The sequence below is a fragment of the Dysidea avara genome, chromosome 9 (genome assembly GCF_963678975.1).
Source record: "Dysidea avara chromosome 9, odDysAvar1.4, whole genome shotgun sequence".
In the NCBI taxonomy this organism is placed as follows: domain Eukaryota; kingdom Metazoa; phylum Porifera; class Demospongiae; order Dictyoceratida; family Dysideidae; genus Dysidea; species Dysidea avara.
Window position 1 is genome coordinate 35,060,366 of NC_089280.1, and position 24,947 is coordinate 35,085,312.

General features: G+C 36.7%; 1 protein-coding gene and 1 long non-coding RNA gene across 6 annotated transcripts in view; one reads left to right on the forward strand and one right to left on the reverse strand.

The window, feature by feature from the left end:
* LOC136267732 (E3 ubiquitin-protein ligase NEDD4-like) overlaps positions 1-24,947 on the reverse strand; it is a 330,028-nt gene that overhangs the window by 78,765 nt on the left and 226,316 nt on the right. For all 3 annotated transcript variants that reach the window (XR_010706728.1, XM_066062892.1, XM_066062891.1), the window contains 11 exons: positions 23,453-23,494; positions 23,344-23,398; positions 17,697-17,764; positions 17,579-17,644; positions 17,370-17,530; positions 17,240-17,308; positions 17,070-17,191; positions 16,950-17,020; positions 16,802-16,897; positions 5,169-5,242; positions 5,054-5,114 (listed from right to left, as the gene is read on the reverse strand). Coding sequence is in view for 2 of the 3 variants with exons in the window: in XM_066062892.1 (XP_065918964.1) it covers positions 5,054-5,114; positions 5,169-5,242; positions 16,802-16,897; positions 16,950-17,020; positions 17,070-17,191; positions 17,240-17,308; positions 17,370-17,530; positions 17,579-17,644; positions 17,697-17,764; positions 23,344-23,398; positions 23,453-23,494 (885 nt within the window). In the remaining variant the exon portion in view is untranslated. The remainder of the gene's footprint in view (positions 1-5,053; positions 5,115-5,168; positions 5,243-16,801; positions 16,898-16,949; positions 17,021-17,069; positions 17,192-17,239; positions 17,309-17,369; positions 17,531-17,578; positions 17,645-17,696; positions 17,765-23,343; positions 23,399-23,452; positions 23,495-24,947) is intronic.
* On the forward strand, positions 20,508-21,913 carry LOC136267737 (uncharacterized). Of its 3 annotated transcripts, XR_010706742.1 has the most exons (7): positions 20,508-20,522; positions 20,575-20,800; positions 20,849-20,949; positions 20,999-21,238; positions 21,294-21,354; positions 21,407-21,468; positions 21,525-21,913. It is a non-coding gene; the product is annotated as an uncharacterized lncRNA (long non-coding RNA). The 3 variants fall into 3 exon arrangements; XR_010706740.1 differs by lacking the exon at positions 20,508-20,522 and having other exon boundaries at positions 20,642-20,800; positions 21,294-21,348; XR_010706741.1 differs by lacking the exon at positions 20,508-20,522 and having other exon boundaries at positions 20,642-20,800; positions 21,294-21,348; positions 21,447-21,468.

The following is a 24,947-nucleotide window of genomic DNA, read 5'->3' on the forward strand; positions in this document are numbered from 1 at the left end:
GAAGGCACCTGCCTTACACATGATAAATGCCAACTGTCAGCACACGTGATACTGTACGTAGAACCCACAATCATTTCTGTACAAAACGATACGAATGCTATGCTGTACTGTAAGGTAATTGGAGGTACTATACGTGTAGTTCTGTGCTTTAGTTAGGCTGAGAAACTAGGTAACTACTCGTGTCATGCATTTTCAATAACATTTGTAAAATGTACGTAGCTACATGTAGATGTGATTGTCCAAAGATTGCATGGAAGTAATGTAGTTCGAGCTGGTCAACTAGTTGGTTCAACTCCAAATTATTGTTCCGGCTCAGGCCTGACCAACCGGACCGTCTCTTCCGGCCTTGCATTTTGTGTATGTTCTGTTTGTTATCTCATTCAGGTTGTATGGGATGTAATTACGGCAGTGTTTATATAGTTTCCATCTCAAAGTGATCTCATTCCTGGCACTGAAAGGCTTCAGGTTGAAAGCTATGCATTATCACACAAACGTATCAGCTGAAAGCTGTGTTGGCATTCTCCACACAATGCCCTGCCAGGCCCAATGCAAGACTACCGGTAGTTGAGCGCCAGTACATCGATGGTGTGGCAATGGCATAATGATGTGTAACACAATACTGTACAACATACAGAAGATGCACTATATACTGTAGAACTTTATACAACAATGTATTATTAGCACTGGAGATGGAAATAATTCAGCTAGCTGAAGCCAGGTAAAGGATGAACAGAAGTATACAAACAGTATACACACCAAACAAACAAACGAACAACCATGTTAACATGAAAACATACTCTTAGCCTTGTTCATCACATGGAGCGTGTCCACTGGCACCTGGCATGGCGATTTGGAACTCTTGCTGTGCCACATGAAAACAGCTTAAATGTATTAAAACATACTTGTAATCTCGAGTAAGGTGGCCTCTGGCTCTCCTGCAATCACTTGTAGCAGTTTGTTGATCTTCTCCCTCATGCAATCTGAAATTAAAGCATGGGTGTGGTATCCGACGTTATATAGAATGACACGTACGTTTAAGTCATCAGCACGAACAGGCACAACGATTATACATTTGTGCCTTCATTCACAGGTGAATCAATCCCCGGTTAGTTTGTGTCTCTAGGCCGGCAAGTTATAATAACCGGAATCAAGAATGGAATGGAATGGAACAGAATGACTAAACCAGGTGATGAAGAAACCAAAGCTAAACCTGACCCTAACCCTAATGCTAACCTGAGGTTTGCCTGTCAAGCATAATGATGTCTTTCACTGTCTGTATGAAGGTAAGCTTTTGGTAAGTTCAATACAAACTAGGGTTGGCCTGGCTTTGCTAGGACACCCACCCTAGCTTACCTTGAGCTCACCAAAAGCTTACCTTCATACAACTAGTGTGCTTGATAGTGGAGTTATCAGAGTGACCGTTCCATTCCTGATTCCGATTTCGGCTATTATAACTTGCCCTCTAGGCCTTGCAGTTTTCTCAAACATTTATGATGTACTTTTAACCACAGTTCTTATTATTTTTAGTACTTGGTTGTATAATTATGATACAACACCAAAATAGCTAACTACAATTAGATCTTTAGGTGTAGGTTTTTGCTTTTATAGAACATCTTTGTATAGAGTTTAGAGTGGTGGATGGGAGTGCCATTAGGGCCAGATAATAATATCAATAATAAATATCTGTAAAACTTCTGTCCCATGCATCAAACAGATGGTTGGCTAGCCTCTTCAGAAATACCTCAACCTCACCACCCAGAAGTCCATCAACAGAGAAGCACAATGGTGTAAAATCGGTCTGACGATCAGTGCAGGAATCAGAATAATATTTATTATGGCTTCTTATTCTCCTCAGCAGAAGTCAAGACAGATTGTGGAGTACAGGATTGGTAGGACTGGGTGTCAGTATCAGTCACTCAAATATCGAATAATGCCTCAGCCTGTGGCTGCCACACCCCTTGAATGCTAAAGTCAGCAGTCAAAGCATCATGAACAGAGAAACCTCAATAAACAACTGGCTCATGATGAATATGCTCCAAATATATCATCAATGGCATCGCGTACTTCATTATGGCGCTGAATAATCAAGCCACCCTTTCTGCAGAGAAGAGCATGATCAAGAGAGGAAGGAGCCCCACAGCCATCACAAGTAGTAGGAAGTCCAAGGAGAGGCTTCTTGTAATGTGCCGATAATGCATCCCTAAATTCCTATCAAAATTATCTTGGGCAGCAGGAATAGAGTAACTCACCTAAAATTGGATGGGCTCCAAAATTGGACGCAATTACTCGAGCTACAACAGGAATTTTTGAACAACCCATATATTCAAGGCTGTGGGACTTTGGGAACCAAGTATCAGCTTTCTCGGCTTCTTTGTCTGGTGGCAGCAGCCCTGCAAAGTCATTTCCGATTAATATCTTAGTTTCAAATCAGTTAAAGTACGCTTCGCCACTCCATTGTAATCCAGTTACAATATAACAAATATTTAGTAGTATTCAGTCCTCTCAAGACATGAACTGCCATCAATAATTAATGTAAACCGCGTATCACGTGTATTCACTTGAGGTGTTACAGGGACTTTCCAAGAGACTTTCCCTAAATAGGCCATGTGATCATTGTCAGTCGAGTGGAACCTATGGCTCTACAATGCGGTACTTGTACTTTAATGCATTTTAGTGTTTAATAATATTATACTTCCCTCTCAAGACATGGACTGCCATCAATAATAATATAAATAACATATCAAGTGTGTTCACTTTTAACTTGAAGTGTTACTGTGCAGGGACTTTCCAAGGGATATCCCCTAAATGTAGGTCACGTGATAATTGTCAGTCAGGTGGAACTTATTTATTTCCATTAATGCACCATGGACCTTGTGTTGTGGCTTTCATTAATCGATCATTATGCACATACCATGGTGCAACAAAGTTTGTAACAAATTGCTGGAATGTAGTTCACTGTTTGCCGGTATGAGCTTGTGTTGTGGCTTTCAACTTTTGTAACAGATTGCTTGAATGTACGTATGTATGTGGTTCGTGGTTTGCCAATTATTGTGTATATAAGCTGGGGTTGTTCCACACAGCTTGTACAATATTCAGATGTCTGCATGACAACACAAGGTTAAGTGAGACCTGTAAAAGAACAAGCAGGCACTGACTTAACCTTAAATTAAACTCACATGCAATTAACCTGGAACATCGGTCGCAACAGCAAAGACACTTACTTGGGTATCCTCATGGCTTAGCTATGGAGTGACATGTGTAATTAATCGGCACTAAACAGTATCTACAACACAATTTTCTTTTCTGCAAGAACTTTTTAGCACCAAGGAAAGGCACTACCATCTCTCCTACAAGAGCATTTCACAAGAGATGTGATATTAACTTGAGTACAACCAATATGTGGTGTATGTTTGTGGACATGTGTGTATAGTGTTTGCACATTTTGTGTGTATCTTGTACTTGTATATGATGTAAGCATGTGTTTGTATGTAGTGAAATAAAAATAATAGTATGATGTTTGTGATCTCTTACATAACCCTTAGCAAAGCATCTAGCTCTACAAGTGGCAAACCAAGTTGTCCTCAGGACACTATGGCAGTGGCCATAGCAGGTTTTATTCATTGATAAGTACAGAATGATCAACATACTCCAATAGAACAGTCAAGCAATAAATACTCTAATAGAACAGTTAGGCAAAAATACTCTAATAGAACAGTCATTGAACAGTATAGCTGAATATTTACATCTCTGTCTGAAAATACTCCCAGATCCCAGATGCAATCTCAGAGTTGCTATTTCAAGATGGTGGCATTCCCCAAGATCACCTAGAAAAGCATGCTTTGCAAATAAGTACTTTACACACATCTTTGGTAACCCTGACTGTAGTGATTATTGCTTGGCATGACCAGTAATTTCCACTGGCCCTTGTCCTAATAAAAATTAACAGCTACTATAGGAATGTATGTTATATGCTCACCACCTATCAGCAGATTTATTTTTGGTTGCAACACCTCTACAAGGCAGAATTCATCATACACCCCCCATGGCTTGAACATTGGGTCTGTAAATTATATAACTGACAAAAATTTGTGATATCCCCCCCCCAAAACACCTTTGCTGTAAAAGAAGGCGCATCCAAGAAACTACAAGTATCTGTAACCCCATGTAAAACAGATAAGTTGTAGAAAAACACTCCATGAAATTAATGGGTAACTGAAAGAGCTGATATCTAGAGCGGCCAAGAATCAATGATGTTACTACAACTGACTATGATTACCAAAGAATACCTTCACTGTAAAACAGGCGAATAAAGTAACTGGCAACCAAAACAGCTGATATCTGAAGCGGCCAAGAATAAAAGTTAAGTTGATACAACTTACTACAATTATTAACTTGCAACATTGAATCTTAATGATCAACTGTGTTCTATACATTCACCCTTGCTACATCCTAAATTAATTCTTTGTAACTCTAATTGGCTGGTAATTTGGCCGCCTTTTTTTCTGTACTCTGACTATTGAAAAAAGCGGCCAAATCACCAGCCAATTAGAGTTACAAAGAATTAATTTAGGATGTAGCAAAGGTGAAGGTATAGAACACAGTTGAATGATTAAGATTCAATGTTGCAAGTTAATAATTGTAGTAAGTTGTATCAACTTAACTTTTATTCTTGGCCGCTTCAGATATCAGCTGTTTTGGTTGCCAGTTACTTTTATTCGCCTGTTTTACAGCGAAGGTATTCTTTGGTAATCATAGTCAGTTGTAGTAACATCATTGATTCTTGGCCGCTCTAGATATCAGCTATTTCAGTTACCCATTAATTTCATGGAGTGTTTTTCTACAGCTTATCTGTTTTACATGGGGTTACAGATACTTGTAGTTTCTTGGATGCACCTTTTTTTTACAGCAAAGGTGTTTTGGGTGGGGGGGGGTTATACACACTTGTAGGAAAATGTATGAAGGAACTCATAAACACAGAAAAAATGTTTGAATATACGTATTGCAGTGCACAACTATACAAGAATATACAGTACATCTCTTTTTTGTGAAATACCTTCATGAAGGAATTCATTTGTTTGCGGACCTGGCCAACAAATTTCCACTTCAGCATCAAGCTTCAGAATGAAACATACAATGAATCTTGCACACTATAACTAGTATTGACTTACTCCACATATTCATTTTTGTTGCGTTCTGTAACTGGAATATTGCGGCCATTAGGTTTCAAGTCAACCTCGACAACCTGGAAATACCATGTATGGGTACTGCTCATATATGTTGTGGCTGAAGATTAGCTATAGTGCCTGAAACACATACTTTAAATATGCTTTTTAATCATACAGTATGGTAACTGTATAGTGCATGGGGTTGAATAGTAGAGATTGTTTCTAAAGAAAAGAAGTCCTGCTCTTAAAATCATTCCACATGCATGGTGAATCACATCTTCATGGAAGAGGATAGTGTTTAATGTTGTATGTAGATATTGTAGAAGACCAGGAACACCAATGTTTAATTGTAAAAACCGAAATTTGGTCTCTCTGATTGCTTATCTGATCGCAGTTAAAGGGCTGAACAACTAATTTTACAGCCATCAAGTTATGTCACAATATCAAGCTAACTTGTGCCTTTATCACATCTGAGCTCTGTGTGCTTGTCATCTATTTTTTTGGATTTGAATTTCCATTTTAATTCTTTCCTTGGAAATGTATCATAGATTAGGGTTCAGCAGTACTGGTATTTTCTATATATGATTATTTCAATGAGGTTGTGATTATTGTCTTGTCTGGTACTACAATATGTTTTTGAAATAAAAAATATGTCATAAATTAAGGCTTATTTAGTGCATTATTATGGGCCTATATGGTATTCAAATGTAGAGGTGTACCGATATGGGTTTTTTACATGCACCGATATCCGATATTGATGCAACCAAAAGAAGCCGATAACTGATAATCGATCCGATATTTGCATTAGCAAACGAAAGTGTACATTCACTTACCCTACAACAACATGTGCATATATTCATTGCTATACTCTGCCTGTGGTGTTATACAGCTTGGGTTGTTTCTATTGTGCTATCAAGACAATTAGGCACCCACAAACATTTTTTATGTATCCTCCCATGAAGCCTTAAATGGATATTTCTGCATTATTCCGTGTTCTAATGGCTTGTGAGAAAGCTGGTACAGCAAGTTTCCTTGATTATATCCTGTGACCCATCTTTTATTACAAAGGTACTCTATCACCGCTTCATTTGTAAAGACTGTGAATAGCTGTCCAGTTACAAACACTAGAATCACATGTATTTATATGGCTTCTCGTAGCGTAGCACTTGTTGCAGAGAGAACACATGAATAATGTACATAGAAAACCAATGCATAATCCATTTATGTACAAACTATTGCTACTGTATAAATATCAGTAGCGATATCGGTCCAATATCCAATATCAGTAGCGATATTGGATATGGTTGTAACAGACTTTGCACTTTTGGGCTTTGCATAGGAAATATATGGTGAAAATTCTGATTGACTGTAAATAGTGTTACATGCATAAGATTTTGAAATATTTTGAGGGGTGGAAAATGAGCCAAATTTCAAGAACATGTGCAATTGCATTCATGAGTTATTGTTTTTGAGGGTTCAGCTCGATGCGTATGTACTGCACTATATTATGCATAGATGCCACAGAATTATTTGAAACAAAGGCAGATTTATAGGGGATGCATGGGGGGCTGAAGCACGCCCTCCAAAATTTCACTATGTGCTAGCTGGAAAGATAGTAGAAGATACAGTACAGGTAAAGCATACATGTGCAATGAAATATGCAAGAATGAGAAGAGAAGAGTTAATCTTTTCTAGGAATAAAAAAGAGAATCAAAGGGGTAAAACTACTAAAAAGTTACTAAACATTGAAGTACTCTAATAGAACAGTCAACTAAAATTCTTTAAACTACAAATAACAAAGACCAACTTCTAGACCCTTGAACTTCAACTGTGAACTCAAACCATACTGCATCATCCATGCTGTACCCTTTATATGGAAGCTAGTAGTTACTACTGTTAGAAAAATTAAAAATAATTTACTTAGTTAAAGCATAGGTCTTGGTGTGGCTCACAACCCAAAGGTTCAGTAAATAACATTGCCAAATTCAATCTCAGAAATCTGAATTTACTGTGAGGGTATGCCCCCAGACATCCTAGATAAAGCATGCTCCTCATGCTGAGTCTGCTTCTCACACTGCACTATATTAGTTGTATCAACTAGTGCTAGCCCACACTATAGATGTCCCTATAGTATGTACGCATTGAGCTGAATCCTCAAAAACATTTAATAACTCATGGATGCAAGTACACATGATCTTGAAATTTGGCACACTTGTAGTACTGCTTGACCTGCTAAAAATCTTTTTGTTCAAAAGTCTGACGTAACATTTACAGCCAATCAAAATTTTCACCATACATTTCCTATGGGAAGCCACAAAATTTCAGTGTCTATTGCAGCATTTCCCAAACTTGTAATGAAGCCAAACTGTACGTCCCTATTGTTGACACTTTTGCTGTCACCATTAATCATCTGGTTGGCTGAATTGTTTACTCTCTTGAGAAAAACCTTACTTTTAATTTTTAGCTGTTTTTCAGGATTCAGCTCAACTTGTACGTACTATAGCTTAGCACTCCCTAGGGAAATCCTAGGTCTGTCCCTGTGAAGCATTACATAGTAAGTACAATTATCATACAGCATGATAGTAATGTATAACCAGCCCCACAATACCTTCATGGCAGTTTGACAGTATTGGTTAGGTATATCCAAACCCAAAACTACCTTCAGTGTGACTGAAATGTTTCCAATAGGTTGCTACAAAGTTTTTTATTAAATTTATTCAGTGTAATTTTCTACTGCCTGCCTGCCTGCCTATCCGATTAACTGACTGATTGACTGACTGACTGATGCCTTCAGACAAGTGCAACTCAATAATAGGCTTGCGCCAATTATGCTGGCATAATTTCGAGCATAATAGGCTAGCCAAAGTATCAAGCATTATGCCAGCATAATAGGACGATTTTTAAGATTTTCATTAAATGCGCAGTGCACGCATGAAGAATATGGAAAAACACGAACACACTACATTTTAATACTGCATTTCATATCAAGAAATGGTGCAATGTTATCATTTTTATTGTTTCTTAGCTGATTATTCACACATCGCAGAAATAAGATTGAGATACTCTAATAGAGCAGTCACTTACTCTAATACAACAGTCAGGAAGGGCTGATATACTCTAATAATTCAGCCAGCTTTAGAGCATAATATTGATTTTGAAAGCATAATTTTGAGCATAATAGGCTGGATTTTTGAGCACTGCTCAAAAGCATAATAGGCTGTTTTCAAAGCATAATTGGCTCAAGCCTACTCAATAACAGCTAAGGCTACAGGCTTGATTTCTTTGGTGTTCAATGTTACTTGATTTTTCAGTGTTCAGCATGGCATACTGCAATGCATGCTTCATGGATTAACCTGTGCCCTCCTTTGTTTCTCATTTATCTTTGCTGACATCACAAGATGTAAATTCGCAGTAGTGTTGCATGCTGGCTTCTCTATGTTTGTATTGGGAATTGTTCGAACTTTTCATTGTGACTGGAGTGATCACAGTGGTCCTTCTCATAGTGTTCTTATTTTTAAAATGAAAAAAAAATTAAAAATAATTGCATTCGAACTTTTCATTGTGACTGGAGTAATCGCAGTGGTCCTTCTCATAGTGTTCTTGTTTTAATAAATTTTAAAAATGAAAAAAAAATGAAAATAATTGTATTCGAACTTCTCATTGTGAGTAGAGTGATCGCAGTGGTCCTTCTCATAGTGTTCTTCTTTCAATAAATAAAAATGAAAAAAAGTAAAAAAAATTGTAACACTGTGTAATGGGCTACATAAACATAATTATATAGCTGAAAACAAAGTGCAATGGTTACTTCACTATTTCATAATTGATAGCAAGGTTGAGCATTCAGATGAAAACAACAAGCCAGTGCCAACATTCTTTTTCAGTACACGTAGGTTCACCAGTCATAATAATGTTACAAAAAGTAAACAAACAACACAGACTAGATGAAGAAAAGCTGCATTTGGGTCATTCCATATCAAATCTACATGAACTCTCTACAAAGTGATTTCTTGTAGCTGATCCTTCTACAGGGTGATTTGTTTGTTGCTGAACTCTCTACTAGTGATTTGTTTTCAGCTGAACTCTCTACATGATGGTTTCTTTGTAGCTGAACTCTCTACAAGGTAACTTCTTCTAGCTGATCTCTCTACAGGGAGATTTGTTTGTAGCTGAACTCTCTACATGGTGGTTTCTTTGTAGCTGAACTCTACAAGCTGATTTCTTCTAGCTGAACTATCTCTTTCCATAGTTGCATGAACTCCCTACAAGGTAACTTCTTCTAGCTGATCTCTTTACAGGGAGATTTGTTTGTAGCTGAACTCTCTACATGATGGTTTCTTTGTAGCTGAACTCTCTGCAAGGTAACTTCTTCTATTGATCTCTCTACAGGGCGATTTGTTTGCAGCTGAACTCCCTACATGATGGTTTCTTTGTAGCTGAACTCTCTACAAGGTAACTTCTTCTAGCTGATCCCTCTACAGGGAGATTTGTTTGTAGCTGAACTCTCTACATGATGGTTTCTTTGTAGCTGAACTCTCTGCAAGGTAACTTCTTCTATTGATCTCTCTACAAGGCGATTTGTTTGTAGCTAAACTCTCTACATGGTGGTTTCTTTGTAGCTGAACTCTACAAGGTGATTTCTTCTAGCTGAACTATCTCTTTCCATAGTTGCATGAACTCCCTACAAGGTAACTTCTTCTAGCTGATCTCTTTACAGGGAGATTTGTTTGTAGCTGAACTCTCTACATGATGGTTTCTTTGTAGCTGAACTCTCTGCAAGGTAACTTTTTCTATTGATCTCTCTACAGGGCGATTTGTTTGCAGCTGAACTCTCTACATGATGGTTTCTTTGTAGCTGAACTCTCTACAAAGCAACTTCTTCTAGCTGATCTCTCTATAGGGCGATTTGTTTGTAGCTGAACTCTCTACATGATGGTTTCTTTGTAGCTGAACTCCCTACAAAATGATTTCTTCTATAGCTGATCTTTCTACAGGGTGATTTGTTTGTAGCTGAACTCTCTACATCGTGGTTTCTTTGTAGCTGAACTCTACAAGGTGATTTCTTCTAGCTGAAATATCCCTTTCCGTAGTTGAACTCCCTACAAGGTAACTTTTTCTAGCTGATCTCTCTACAGGGTGAATTGTTTGTAGCTGAACTCTATACAGGTTACTTTTTTCTAACTTATCTCTTGAATTCTCTTCAGGGTAACTGCTCTATTAGGATGACTGCTCTATTAGAGTATCTCGATCTCGCACTTGCTGCACCAAGTTGGATTTCGTGTTATAATTCCATGGCTTTAAGTCTGATTCTTCTACACCATTGAAGAGCATTTCTAAGATGATTACTCCATCTGTACAGCGATTTTCAAAGCATTACTCCAAGCGGTTTATCTGGTAGGCGTGGCAAGTAGTCGTTTTTTATTAGCTAATCTCGATTGCATAATTGTTACACACTGTTGGTTTTTCGTTGTATCTTCCTAGTTTTTAGCTCGATTTTATTCAAACCACAAAAGGTTTGAGGTTCAATAGTTAACCTATTCACCCACCGATTTTCAGCTTCTTCCCATACGCGGTTTACCCTGTAGGCGTGACAACATATTGGTGTTATTTTTCGTGAATAATCGCTCATACCTCTTTGCCTGTTTATCGTATTCCAGCCAAAGTTGGTACCGAGATGCGCCTTCATACCGCCCTTCTGTGTGCCAACTTTCAAGGCAATCAGATAAGGGGTTCGCGTTTTATAGCAGTTTTTGTAAGTGTGCAAACAGAGGAAGAAAAATAAGAAAAAAAAACGAAGAAACTAAGCCAATTTTTGAAGTCGCATATCTCTGGAATGCTTGAAGCGATTTTGCTTAAATTTGGAATGTGGAGTACTGAAGTTGGAGGGAATGTCCACAGTAAAAATCGTCTTGTTTCATAGAGGCAGCACAGAGCTACGGAGGTGCGAAAATAGCGTTTTTTCTTCCTGTCAATATACTCACGGATGTTGCGCGCAGGCTTCTTGGGCCGCACGACACACTACCGTGTGTCTTGATGACTGGTGAACCCACGCATGCTGCATCTGAAGTAGCGCCACGTGCCCCAATTATCGTCTGAAAAGCGAAGTATCCATTACGCTTCGTTTTCAGCTATGTTCAACCCGTTACGCAGCATTTCAAATCAAGAACTGTTCTAAAAGCACCTCTGCTATCCAGGCATACCAAAAGAAATGGTGCCACGCACCCAGTTATATTAATTATCATCTGAAAAGTGAAGTATCCATTACACTTCATTGTCGGCTATGTTAAACCCGTTACACAGCAGTACGTCGAATCTAGAACTGTTTGAAAAGCACCTCTGCTATCAGAATAGCGACTATGACAAATACGGATGTTTTCCATTACAAAGGGAAGTTTTTTGTCTTCTTTTTTTGTTTGTTTGTTTTTCTTTATTTTATTTTATTTTTAAATTTAATTCCGGTCCTAATAACACTCCCATCCTCTCTGATCTCTAGCTAGAAGTTAAACCTAATTTAACTTCCAGCTAGAGATCCTAAACGCAATGGAATAGGCCACGCCTACTCCATTGTGGTCCCTACTATACAGCAACTATCGTAATGTATGATTAGTCCATCTAACATCAAATTTAGTATTAAAACAAGAAAATGTTTACTGGTGGCCGGATAGGACTCTCATACACTATCTTAGAAATCCAATTATAAATCCATTAAATATTTAGAAATCCCAAATCCAGAACTACATACAAAATAGGTTATTCTCGTTTCCGTCCGTTCATGAGTTCAACTACGGCCGCAGCTCTATATAACGATTCAAATCGACAGTGCAAACTGCAAAGTACACCTGTTTCTCTTCTGAAGTTCTCCCTGATCTCCTCAGTTATGCTCTTAGGTGTCTCCTGCACAAGTATTAGCAAAACGTGAGGTTAAAACATCATGATAAAATTCGAAATTAGAATTATATTGTTAGAGATTTCCAACTAAATTAAATAACTAACATTCCATGCATTCATTGGCATGACAAATATTGTGCTATATGTCAGGGTCATTTTAGTGCAAACCCCACCTCAATTGATGGTTCCTATCAAAAGATATAAGCAACAAAAGTTGACAGTGTGATGATTTTTGTGTACAGTATTTTCAATGCTTTTTACATAACATCGCATGGCACCAAACACAATAATTCAAAGTGTCCCAACTGAATCTAGATAAGAAACTAGTAGTGACAATTTCACCATATAACTATTTTATGGAGAACAGCATATGAGCTAGGTAAAACCTCTCAAGAGTGACCACTTCTTTGTAGACTGACCACTTAGAATATTACATGAATAAAGCAAGTGATTCACAAATAAAACTGTGTATATTGTGTAATACTAAGTATACACAGGTACCTAATGCATTTTCAAGGATAACTAACTAGAAAAATCAGTAATATTATATAACATGGTAAGTAATTGCATCACAAGTCACAATTAACAAATACTTTGGAAACATGACAATCAGATAACAAAATGTAAGACCAATATTATTATTAAAATAGGTTTGTTTGGCCACTGTTCAGCTTTATTTGTCACATTGTAAGCACTAAGGATAATAATTATTATATAACACAATGACATCATTATACTACAAAGAGAAATTATAAATAGTTTCTGACCAAAATTACAATCACTGAAGCTGCTATAAAACAACAGTAAATACACCAGAATATAACATCAGGTAAGTGTGAATGGTTGGTATCACATGCCAGTCTCAACTTTTGAAAAGATTATGCTCAACCTTGAGCCTTATTACAATTCCGCGCAAGACATTATACTGCTCACCTTCAAACTATACTTGCATCGATGCAGAGGGATACCTTGAAGCCCAGGGTGATTGTAATGCTGAATTCTGAACAGTGTTGGATAGCGATTTACCTTTTAATGGGCCATATTTTCGTCGTAATCCAACATCAATCGTCCTCCAATCAAAAAACATGGAAAATCGAAATCAGCATATACGGTTTGACCAGCAACACTTTCTTCATCCTCATCTGCCACAGATTCACGCAGAAATACTCGAAAACTTTGCAATTACTTGTATGGGATTTCTATGAGGATTTTTATTTCTCAAACTTTGATTTGACATATTTCAATAAAATACCTCATGGATTTTAATCCAGTAAAGTGCATTACAAAGTATGAAGCACTGACTACCATTAACTGGAACAGCAGATTTATTGAATGTGTGTAACTTAAGTGGCAAAAATATGTGTGAAAATTGGTTGGTTGGAAATCGCTAATATTGTATTTACAAATATTTTAAATACAGAAATATTATTGAAATACTTAAATATTGGGACTCGTACATCGTGTTGGGTTTTTGCATGGGCGCTGGCTACCCCGGTACTGGTACTCCACCATTGGTAACAAGATCATGCCCATTCTTTACTCTACGTATTATCGGTCTGTCGATCGAGACCCGATGACCATGCCTAGGCTTGAGCCAATTATGCTTTGAAAATTGCCTATTATGCTTTTGATCAGTGCTCAAAATCCAGCCTTTTATGCTCAAAATTATACTCTCAAAATCAAGACTATGCTTGAGAGCTGACTGTTGTATTAGAGTATATCTGCATTTCCTGACTGCTGTATTAGAGTAAGTGACTGCTTTATTAGAGTATCTCGATCTTATTTTCATAAAGTGTGCATAATCAGTCAAGAAATAATAAAAACAATAACACTACAAGGTTTTTGATATGAAATGCAGTAATAATGTGCAGTGTGTTCATGTTGTGCAGTATTTTTGGCACGCGCATCGCACGTTTTAATTAAAATTCTTGAAAATCGTCCTAATATGCTGGCATAATGCTTGATGCTTTTGCTAGCATATTATGCTCAAAATTATGCCGGTATAATTGGCGCAAGCCTAACCACGCCCCTTTTACGCTAGCTGTATTTGTGACCACACACCTTCAAGTCGATAAGTTGAGTTGAGATACTCTAGTCTAACAATCGATCGAAACCACGATGACCACATCGTTTTGGGTAAGCACACATGACTTGAGATACTCTAATACAGCAGTCACCCTATTAGATTATGATTATGATTAGAGGCAAAGCCTGTATACCCGATCAATGCATTAAAACATTATACCAATTAAATCTAAAATCTAATAAATAATCGATTTAAATGTGTTGATTGAAATAATTTTTACAATAGAGGTAGGTAAATTGTTTCAATCATTATTCACTCTGTTCATAAAGGAATTTGGTCTGCATAATAATCTTGAATGTTGCTTGAACAGTTTAAACTGGTGCCCCCTGGTAGTAGTGGAGTAGGTGTATAGATCAGCAGTGGCGGATCTAGGATTTTTAAAAGGGGGTTTCTGAAAATTGGTATAGCTAAATAAGGTATCTGATGACAATTCTCAAGAAAATTTTTGAGATTTTAGAAGTTCTGAGATTGGATTTTAGGCTATTTTAGTTAGCAATTACAAATTCAATGCTTTAAACTGTAAATAGTCACTAAATACTATAGCTAACTATAGGGCAAATATGGTGACTACGAGCTGTAGCTTTGATTGCTCTATTAGTACTAGTAATAGCATGGATAGCAGTGAAATTTGGGATAAATACCACGAGTGTTGTCTTGGAAATGGGGATAAATTTCATGAGGCGAAACTACCCATGCTATTCCCAGTTAATACCATACTCACTGCACATACGCATGCATACTGTGCATTAGCATTGCTATGTATGCAATTTGTCACTATGTACTAAACAAGCGTCAACACTAATTGGCGCTACATTGTTAACATAAATTCTAGCCAATGAAATTGCAATTACAACTTTTTCACTGCTACCAGTGAAATACGGGATAAATTTCACTGCTACTATTAAGACTTTTGTATGGGCAGTGAAACAGGTATGGTATTAGAGTAGTTACTTGACTGCTCTATTAGAGTATCTCGATTGTTTTTAATGCAGTGGGAGATGAAAAGTGAAGTGTTGCTCAGGGTTTAATAGCTATAAATGATGTCAGTTAAGTGCAACTGTATGCATGCTACTGGTATATAGTTGTTTGCTATAACAAATTGTTAATACAACAATGTTTATGTATTGAACATGCCACTAATCAAAAATTTAAAAGGGGGTTCTGTTGAAACCCCAGAAACTCCTCTAGATCTGCCACTAATTAGTAAAGTCAGAGCTGAAGTAGTCATTAAGAATTTTGTATAGAAACATCAAATCACCCCTCTGGCGTCTGTACAACAGTGATGGTAAGGATAGTAATAGTGACGGCCTCTCAGTATAGAATTTGTCATGTAATGATTGGTGGAGATGGGTAGCTCTACATTGTACTTTTTCAACCTTTCTCTGATCAGGGTAAATAGTGGTCCCCCAAATGGCATTACCGTATTCCAAGATGGATCAAACTAGTGTGGTAAACAACTTAGATAACATATCCGAGTCAAGATATTCAAAGGATCTCTTGATCATGCCAAGTATTCGGTTAGCTTTGGTTGTAACTTTAGTGATATGATCATGGAACTTAAGCTTGTCATCAAAGAGAATTCTGAGGTCATTGTGGGATGTAACTGTGTCAATTGGAATTCCATTAAAGTAATAGAAGCCATCATGGTGAGAACAGTCACATGTTTATAGCTATATAGCTGTAATATGCTTTAACAAAAAAAAACTAAACAAACTAGTATATTAAAAATTATAAATTTAGGGATCCAAGCAATAAAAAGTAGTGAAACAAGAGATGAACAATGGTAGCTATTAGAGCATAGCTCAGTGGGAAATCCCTACTTGGAATTAAATCCCTACTTTGGCATTGAACACAAAATAATTGTTATACCATGTCAAAGTAGGGATTTCCACTGAGCTATGCTGTAATAGCTACCATTGTTCATCTCTTGTTTCCCTACTTTTTATTGCTTGGATCACTACTTCACTTTCATATTTGTGACTCAGTCTGAGCTATAGTTTTAGCTATAGTTTCAAAGTTAAAAATGCAAATTTTGTGTGGAAAATACCTTTGCACAATCCTGTCACATATGTATTGAGAAAATTCTTCACCCATACAATTGCCATGGTTTCTTAAACTTTCATACAGTATTTACATTATGATTTATTTGTGTCCAGGTAGTTTCTTTCAAAGTTATTTTTGTGGCAGGGTTTTCAATTCCACAGGGATCTGTCAACACATCAGGTATTCATGTTTTCCAATATTGTTCAAATTGCAATAGTAATATTATGTTGATAGCAAGCGGAGAAGGCAAGGGTTAGAGAGCATAATCATAGGGTTTCATAATCCAAATCCAGGCACAATGAAAACAATGACTAACTGGTCCAAGCTAGTCAGAGCATGCATCTGCAACATACAAGAACCATCTGACTTCCATGACACTGATTCACTCATATAGGTAAGTGGCTTAGTATGGATACAAGAACTGTTGAGCTGTTAAAAACTTGCCATACATCCGGTCCATAAGTTTCCATGGCACATATATCCATGAACCATGGACACTTATCATGTGAATTATTGGGAGGATTGCAAAATAATTGGCAGATGTAAACACTTATCATGCACATTTTACTTTGGCCACATCATTCACCACTGTGAGCATTGATATGCATACTTAATTTCTTACTTCACCAAAAATGTCTTTAGTTGTACTGAAGTATATGCACAGAGGCTCTGGATCGTTGTTTAGTATAAAATCTAAGCTGTTGTAAAATTCCACATCCTATATATGTACATAGTGTAATTTGTAACATCAACAATGCACCTCAACATACCACAGCCTGCATATCACTTAGTGTTATCTTCTTTCCTAACATCATCTTATATAACGGACGAATAAAGTATGCTACATGAATTACTATCAATACCACTTTAGTAGTATATTCACTACTAACCATCAATTAGTCTGGAGTGATACACTGCCATTCCACACACCCTACCTATGAACTCGAAAAAACTTAAGTGATTGTCATTACAAAAATGTGAGTATGCGTTGATTTGTAGGGTGTATTCATCACTGAGGGAGAATTGATAAAACAAGCAGTAATAACTGGATTATGCTTACCTAGCTGAATATTCAAACAATCCATAGTAAGGATTAAACATTTCATGGGATATTAGACAAAACCATTCTCTGTAACACCATGAAACAATAATTGATAGATCCTTTCAGTGCTTTATTACATTTCTACTACCTTGCTACTCCTCCATAGTCAAGACCCAACTCTCCCTCAAACTCGATGACTAATCTGCTTTTCAATCTTTCTGGGTCAGATTCTTCCATGACTGCCTCATAAGAAGTTTCCAGCAAGTTCGATCGATTGACTGATAATTTTATTTCATCTGGTACAGTATGCTTCAAAACACATAAAAATGAATACATTAGTGCAGTGTTTCAGCATACCTTTGCTTTCAGTGATGCTTTAAAGTTCATGTACTTCTGTTTGTAGTTACGATCATATTGTATCTTCTAAATACAGGTGACCAGCTATGTAATATGGTCACAATATTATGTCACTAACTGGAGCCTGTGTGTTGTGTTGCACTTTATATTTTATCCTTGGATCAGCCCATTGTGTCTCCTTTGTTACTACATATCAAATAACACCAAATCAGGGCGCTCAATAACACAAGTACATGGAATTTGAAGTATTAAAAGTTTAACAATCTCTTTCTTTCAGCAATCTCTATTCCTTACGTTAAAAAAATTAAGATAAAGAATAAAGATAGCTGAAGAAACTGATGAAATAAGAAGGGACAGCTGGTTTAAATCAACAAAATCTGTGGTTACATTAAGTAACCCTACTTCAACACAGTTTACTTTGCATACCACTAGTAAATGAGTCAAAATAGTGATTTGTGAGTTTACTCTTCCTGTATTACTGTAGCAATTATTTCATCCTCACATACTATTCCTTAAATTATTCCCTAAAATTTCCTGAAAGTTATTCTTGAAATATAGCTGAATACATCTGTTTTCTTAGAGAAACTTACTAGCAAGCATAAATTGTAGCTTAAAAGATTGAGAATTGAGATACTCTAATAGAGCAGTCACTTCACCTTTGGTTGACCGCTTTATTAGTGCTCTATTAGAGTACCTCGATCTTCAATTCCAGTGTTATGCTAACAATGTTTAAGAGGTGTCTACAAGAGAATTACATATTAGTAAATTATGTCTGAAAATCATACTATTATTCCTGATTCTTTGTACCACCTATTATTCCCAAGCATATTCTGGGGGTCCCTAGTGACGGGCATTTGTTTTGAGTCACATTGCAGATATAGTACATAGCTTAGCTGATTTCATCTTTGTCTGTGATCAAGAAAGACGATGCAAGAAGAAAATTTATCCAGCAAATGATTCTTCAATTCATCAAGTGCCTATAATTTATTTTAACTACACTTGCTGTACAAACCGATCTTTCTATTGTTGCTACTTGATTGGACTGTAACTCCAAAAGTTCTTTGCATATAAGGCTAAAACTTGCCCAGAACCTACATACCTTGGCTAAGTAGATTATAAATAAATTTTGTTTGTATTGGAATATTTTAAAAGAAAAAAGAATATATATATACTTGCGGTGTTGCGTGCCGGCTTCTAGGGCCACATGACATACTACAGTGTGTCTAGATATATAACTACCTGTGGCTTGAGGGAATATACACCTGGAAGCATGTTTGAAGTTTTACGTGATCATGATTGATATAATTGACATCACTTCTTCTTAACAGTTTCCTTTCAGCACAATGCAGTTCATACAATGCATGCATCAATGTCTTACCTTTGTAGACCGTTTTGCTGGCAGTGTTATTTCACTGTAGCACTTTACAATGGCTTTCTTGGGTTGAGAATACAACAAAAATAATCGGGCCATGCCTCCAGAATTGAAATTAGTAGAGTGATTCTAGGCTAGCTTCACACATTATTCTCCATGTGTAACAGGCAGAAACTAAGCAAATAGTTACAATGCTTATTACTAATTGATACGGGCATAAATTTTCTCATACAATAAGTATAAAAGTTAGGTGCATTCCCTTCTTTTTAAGTAGTGTTATATTTGAAAAGTGCTTTAAGAAGGGGAATCGTCACCTGAAGTGCAAATTTAATCCCCACTTTAGCCATGTTGGTTTAATGCAACGTATAATCATATGGATTATAGTAGGAGATAAATTGTAATTTAAGTGATGACCATTAAAGCACATTTTGTTGTCGTAATCTTTACTTACTTGTATAATTATATACTTCAAATTTTTTGTACATTTGAATGTAGAAGACTCAGTATTTATAGGAAACAGTAGTTAAAGAAGTGTATACATACAATACAATAAGAAGTGCATACTTAGTATAGCGGCACAACCAAAAAATTGTGCACTTTTTCATAAAGCCATGAAACTTTCCACACAAATAGTAGTCCTCAATACATGTATTTTCAGATATAGTGCCATCGCTGATTTGACCTTTGGTGACCTTTACTGCCATTTTTGTACAGAAAATTGATCAGTTTTGTCTTTAACTCCCTGAGGCAGTAAGTGACTTGTTAAAACATGGTACCAAACAATAGATCTTGCTGATAGAAACAACTTCGTTTTTATTTGAAGTCAATAGGAGATTTCATTCTTAAGTTATGAGCATTTTTATTATAGTACGTTCGCGTTGAGCTGAATCCTGGGTTGTTGATTAAGAAGCCATACAAGATCAAAGGCTTTAAACATAACGTTTATGACGCATTTATTCATAAGCCCATGTTACGGGTAGTGTTGGTCGATATATCGATATTATATCGTATCGTTTGATTTTTTGCTGATATCGAAAAGTATCGATATGTTTTTCAAAACTCGATATTTCGATACGATACATCACGTGATCTGATTTAATTTTAAAATGTCTATTTTAGCTTATTTAATAGTTAATTGTAGCTTTCCATTACCTTCAGCAATTTTCTAATTACTGTTACTCTTGTGTATGTGGACAGGAAATCCCCATTGTGTATAGCCATAGCTACCTAATATCAAATTATGTGAGAAAACTAGCAATTTACACGTGAAAATTAATGTTACAATATCGTATCGAAAAGTATCAATATCGGTCAATTTTAGTCAATATCGTATTGATATCGTATCGTTCTGAAAATCCTGGTATCGCCCATCACTAGTTACGGGCGCGCACTTAATTGTTGAGAATATGGCGTCCAGTGTACCGTCAGCGAGTGTGGAGCGAAACCCTTTTGGAAAGACGTTAAACAGCCAAACAAAGTATCTACTTATGAAACTATGGGAGTACTTTAAGCAAGAAGCGAAGAAATGTAAAAATTCTATCAACATCACGGAGAGAATCTCGAAGGCCACCGGTATTGTATCATGCCTTCTTTGCTGGGTTTTGGCATACAATACGCCATGCAGGGATTTCAAGGACATCCATTAGAATGGAGCACCGCAAGAAAGGCGGTTTATTTACACCAAGAAAAAAATACAAAATGCACTTTGCACAAGCTCGCTCAATTCTGTAATCGTCAGGTACAAATGTTCATGAGTCCATTTTGATACAGACAGTTTTGACCCAGATACTATCAGACAAGATCCATTCATTGTACGGAAGGGAGGAAATCTATCGCTCTCAAAGATTTTGGTAAGTTAAATTTTGAAACCTGGAACTTTGTCACTTACTCCGTCTTAGGCCAAACTTAAGAATGATGGTGTTTTCTCTGGGGGTAGAACATTGCTTTAAAGAGTGTTGAGTGATATGGGATTTAAGTACAAGACGATTAATGACAAGAGGTTAGCATTGAAACTGTTTGTGCTTTAATTTCACTACATGTATGTGCAGGGTATGCTATGAGCAGCCCTGCACAGTCCATCAGTATCATAAATATTAAAGACGAACGAGGTGCAACAGAACTGAAGGAAGACCAGTTGTGTATTTGGATGAGACTTGGGTAATAAAGAACTTCTAGAGCAATTCCTCATCCAAATCGGCAGTGATAGTGAAGATGGTGATGGTGGTATTAATGAATTGTCCACTAGCAGCAGCGGGTCCAAGTCTTCTTCTGGGCTTACTTCATCTGATGTAAGATTGTTTGATATTTGCAGCATTGGTGTTATAACTTGATTTTGTTCCCCAGGAGTCATCAGGTAGCTGGGATTAAACTCTGTGAAGTACATGAAAATACAGATGAAGTACGTGTAAGTGTGTGTACTTTAATAAAAAAATATCATTGCTTTATTGTGCTATCAGAAGTTGAGCATACCATCCCTTGTATATTTAATCATTGAAGGAGTGTTTGGAAGTCACTACAGGTACTATCAGCCAAAATTCATACAAACAGTATTATTTCATTTGTTGAAACTTGTAGAGTTTTTTGGGAATGTAACTTCAAAAACAAAATGCTGGCTGGAAAAACTGTGTACATGTGTGGCGAAGTGATGAAAAAAGTATTAAAATGACAAATTTACTAAATGGGAACAGAAGACGATAGTCAGCTGTGGTGAATGTGAAGTGAAATACATGTTGTTTGGCTCACTTGCAGGAACACCAATGCTACATAACAGATTTTGAGCTGTTATAATTTGGTTTTTTTCTCTTTTGAGGCTGAAGAAGTTTTTACCTGAATATAAGCAGGCCACTTATCTTCTAAATACAGTGCAACAGTGGCCCCAGCTCTTCTACTTATGCAACTCTGTTTTACACACACAAAATCTGTTTTATTTTTCTTGTAAAAGTGTATTACAGCCTCTTACATAACGGATGGTGAAATCATGCATGTTGAGGGCTGGTATGTGACGTCTGACTTCGCCACAAACATGTGTCAACATGACCATCAAAGGGCCGCGCTTTAGAGGCTTCCCCATTGAAAATGTATGGCAAAACTTTACAGTGTCATAACGGGAGTGTCTTACATTCAAATGAAGCGCTTTTAATACATTTTTACCAGGTCGAGAAGCGCTACGTATCGAGCAATACAGGAGCCCCATGTGATGTAGCAATCGTAAGTTATTAATCGTTTTTGAGGGTTCAGCTCAACGCGAACGTACTATAGCTACAAAATTTGATAAATTTATGCATAATTATCTGCCCACAGGTAATTCACACCTCGAGGGTAGGTAAATTTATCAAATTTTGCAGTTAATAAAAATGGTCATAACTTTGTACTGAAATCACTTATTGACTTCAAATAAAAACCACATTGTTTCTCTCTGCAAGATCTTTATTTTGGTACCCTGTTTCAACAAGTTAATTACTGCCTCAGGGAGTTAACGACAAAAATGATTAATTTTCTGTCCAAAAATGGCCATAAAAGTCACCAAGGGTCAACTCAGCGATGATACTATATCTAAATTACATGTCATGAGGAGTACTATTTATGTGGAAAGTTTCGTGGTTTTATGAAAAAGTGCACAATATTGCCAATTTTGGGGGGTATGCTGCTATACTAACTGTATGTAACAGTCCAGAAGCCAGATCCAGGTGGCAAGGGGAGGAACACTAAATACAGCTGGATATAAGGTTCTCTAATCTCTAGCTATAGTGTTATTGTACACAAATTTTTACAGTAAGATATGTTCAAATGCTGCAAATTAATTTCAGTGACCTAAAGGAGTGTATTCATCAATACTAATGTTGAGTAGTAAATAAATCTTTTTTTTTTTTTTAAATTGCAATGATTGTAATATTAGAGTTACTGACTGTTCTGTCAGAGTATCTCAACAGTTAGTAAATGTGACCGGGCCTGTGAAAACAGGGCATGTGGGCACAAACTACACACCATCACTCTACAGGTCATATCTTAGTACTGGAAAAGTATATTTCCATTCTGTAACTTACATCATGATGCCAATTACATGCTTACCATGAGCTGAAAATTGCAATACCATAGCATAGTGGTACAAAAAGTTATGAGTGATGATAGTGTGAAAAAGTAGGCAAAAATCATGTTCCCACATGCCCTATTATTGCAGGCCCGGTCACAAATTTTTTTGTAGATACACTGTATCTACACAGGTAGGAATGTGCATGGGGAATATCCCTTAATATTACTCAATGAGGATAGTACATACATCCTATTTAGATACTCTGTAAAGCCACATGAATGCATATCACCAGTTTGAAGGTGGAAGGGGGAAATTACCCCTGCCCTATTCTGGATCCACCACTGAATACTGCGAAACACTCACCGCGGTTCATATAAAATATTCTTCCATCTGGAAGATGACCAGCTTCCCACTCTGACTGTTGTCACCACAATTATGTAAGCACATATACAAGTAAACATGCTCTTCTTACTGGTAATGGTTCTCTTGAAGCACTGTGTCTTTGAGGATGTTCCTACAATATCATACATGTAACTACCTATTAATTTGTGAATTATACACCAAGTATAAATATGTCTCTTGTCAAACATCTGTAATATTAATATTTATTTGCTAAAACAGTATACAATGGAAGCATTGATATCTTGTGTTACATCATGATAAATACTTCACTGCATAGCAAGGATGTAATGGTTGATAGGTAACCACTATAGAGTAAAAATTTAGGCCCATAGCAATGCTATGTGTGATTAGCCCTTCACACTTATTTTTTATTAACACTTGTGAGATTAGTTTTTAATACTCCAGGATGGCTGGCTGTGGTGTGCACCACACAATGTAGATTAAAGATGTACCTCTACAAAGTGAGTAGGATCAAAAAAAGAAATTATGTTTGAAAAACCTGTACATGGGTGTTAAATAAGTAATTAGCAGATAGCTATTTTGTTATAGTTTTCATCTGCAAGTGTGATTGTTTTACTTGTAAGGGTGCAAGTTGTAATAGCATTGAGTTGACATTTCAAACATGCCTGCATGTTGCATCTGTATTTCGAGCTGAGTGCAAGTATCTGGGGGTGTGCTGCTGCTGTTCAATATCTGTGGCAGTTTCTTAGTCAGGGATTTGTCAGCACTGGACATCATCCTTTATGGATCTGCCTTATGCTTGAAATTATGCTCTCAAAATCTTGAGGATTAAGTGCTTTATTAGAATGTCTCTTATTGTTGTGTTAGAGTGAGTGCTATATTAGAATATCTAAAAGATTTCTGTAAAGTGTAAACCACCCCAAAAACACCTTCGCTGTAAAAAAGGTGCGCCCAAGAAACTACAAATACCTGGAACCCAATGTAAAAAAACAAAAAGAAAACAGCTCAGCTGAAGTGAAAAGTAACTGGTAACTTAAAGAGCTGATATCTGAAGCGGCCAAGAATACAATTACTAAAGTTTAATCCATGCAAGAACACCTTGGCTATAAAACAGGTGTGTACATGAAAGTATCTGGCAACTGAAATGGCTGATATCTGAAGCGGCCAAGAATGAATGGTCATATACAACTAATTCAAAAATTTAACACTGAACCTTTATAATTCGGCTGTGTTCTATATTCACTCTTGCTGCATCGTAAAGTAATTTCTTTTAACTCTAATTGGCTGGTAATTTGGCCGCCTTTTTTTGCTCTATTATACTGACTATTAAAAAAGGCGGCCAAATTACCAACCAATTAGAGTTAAAAGAAATTACTTTATGATGCAGCAAGAGTGAATATAGAACACAGCCGAATTATAAAGGTTCAGTGTTAAATTTTTGAATTAGTTGTATATGACCATTCATTCTTGGTCGCTTCAGATATCAGCCATTTCAGTTGCCAGTTACTTTCATGTACACACCTGTTTTATAGCCAAGGTGTTCTTGCATGGATTAAACTTTAGTAATTGTATTCTTGGCCGCTTCACATATCAGCTCTTTAAGT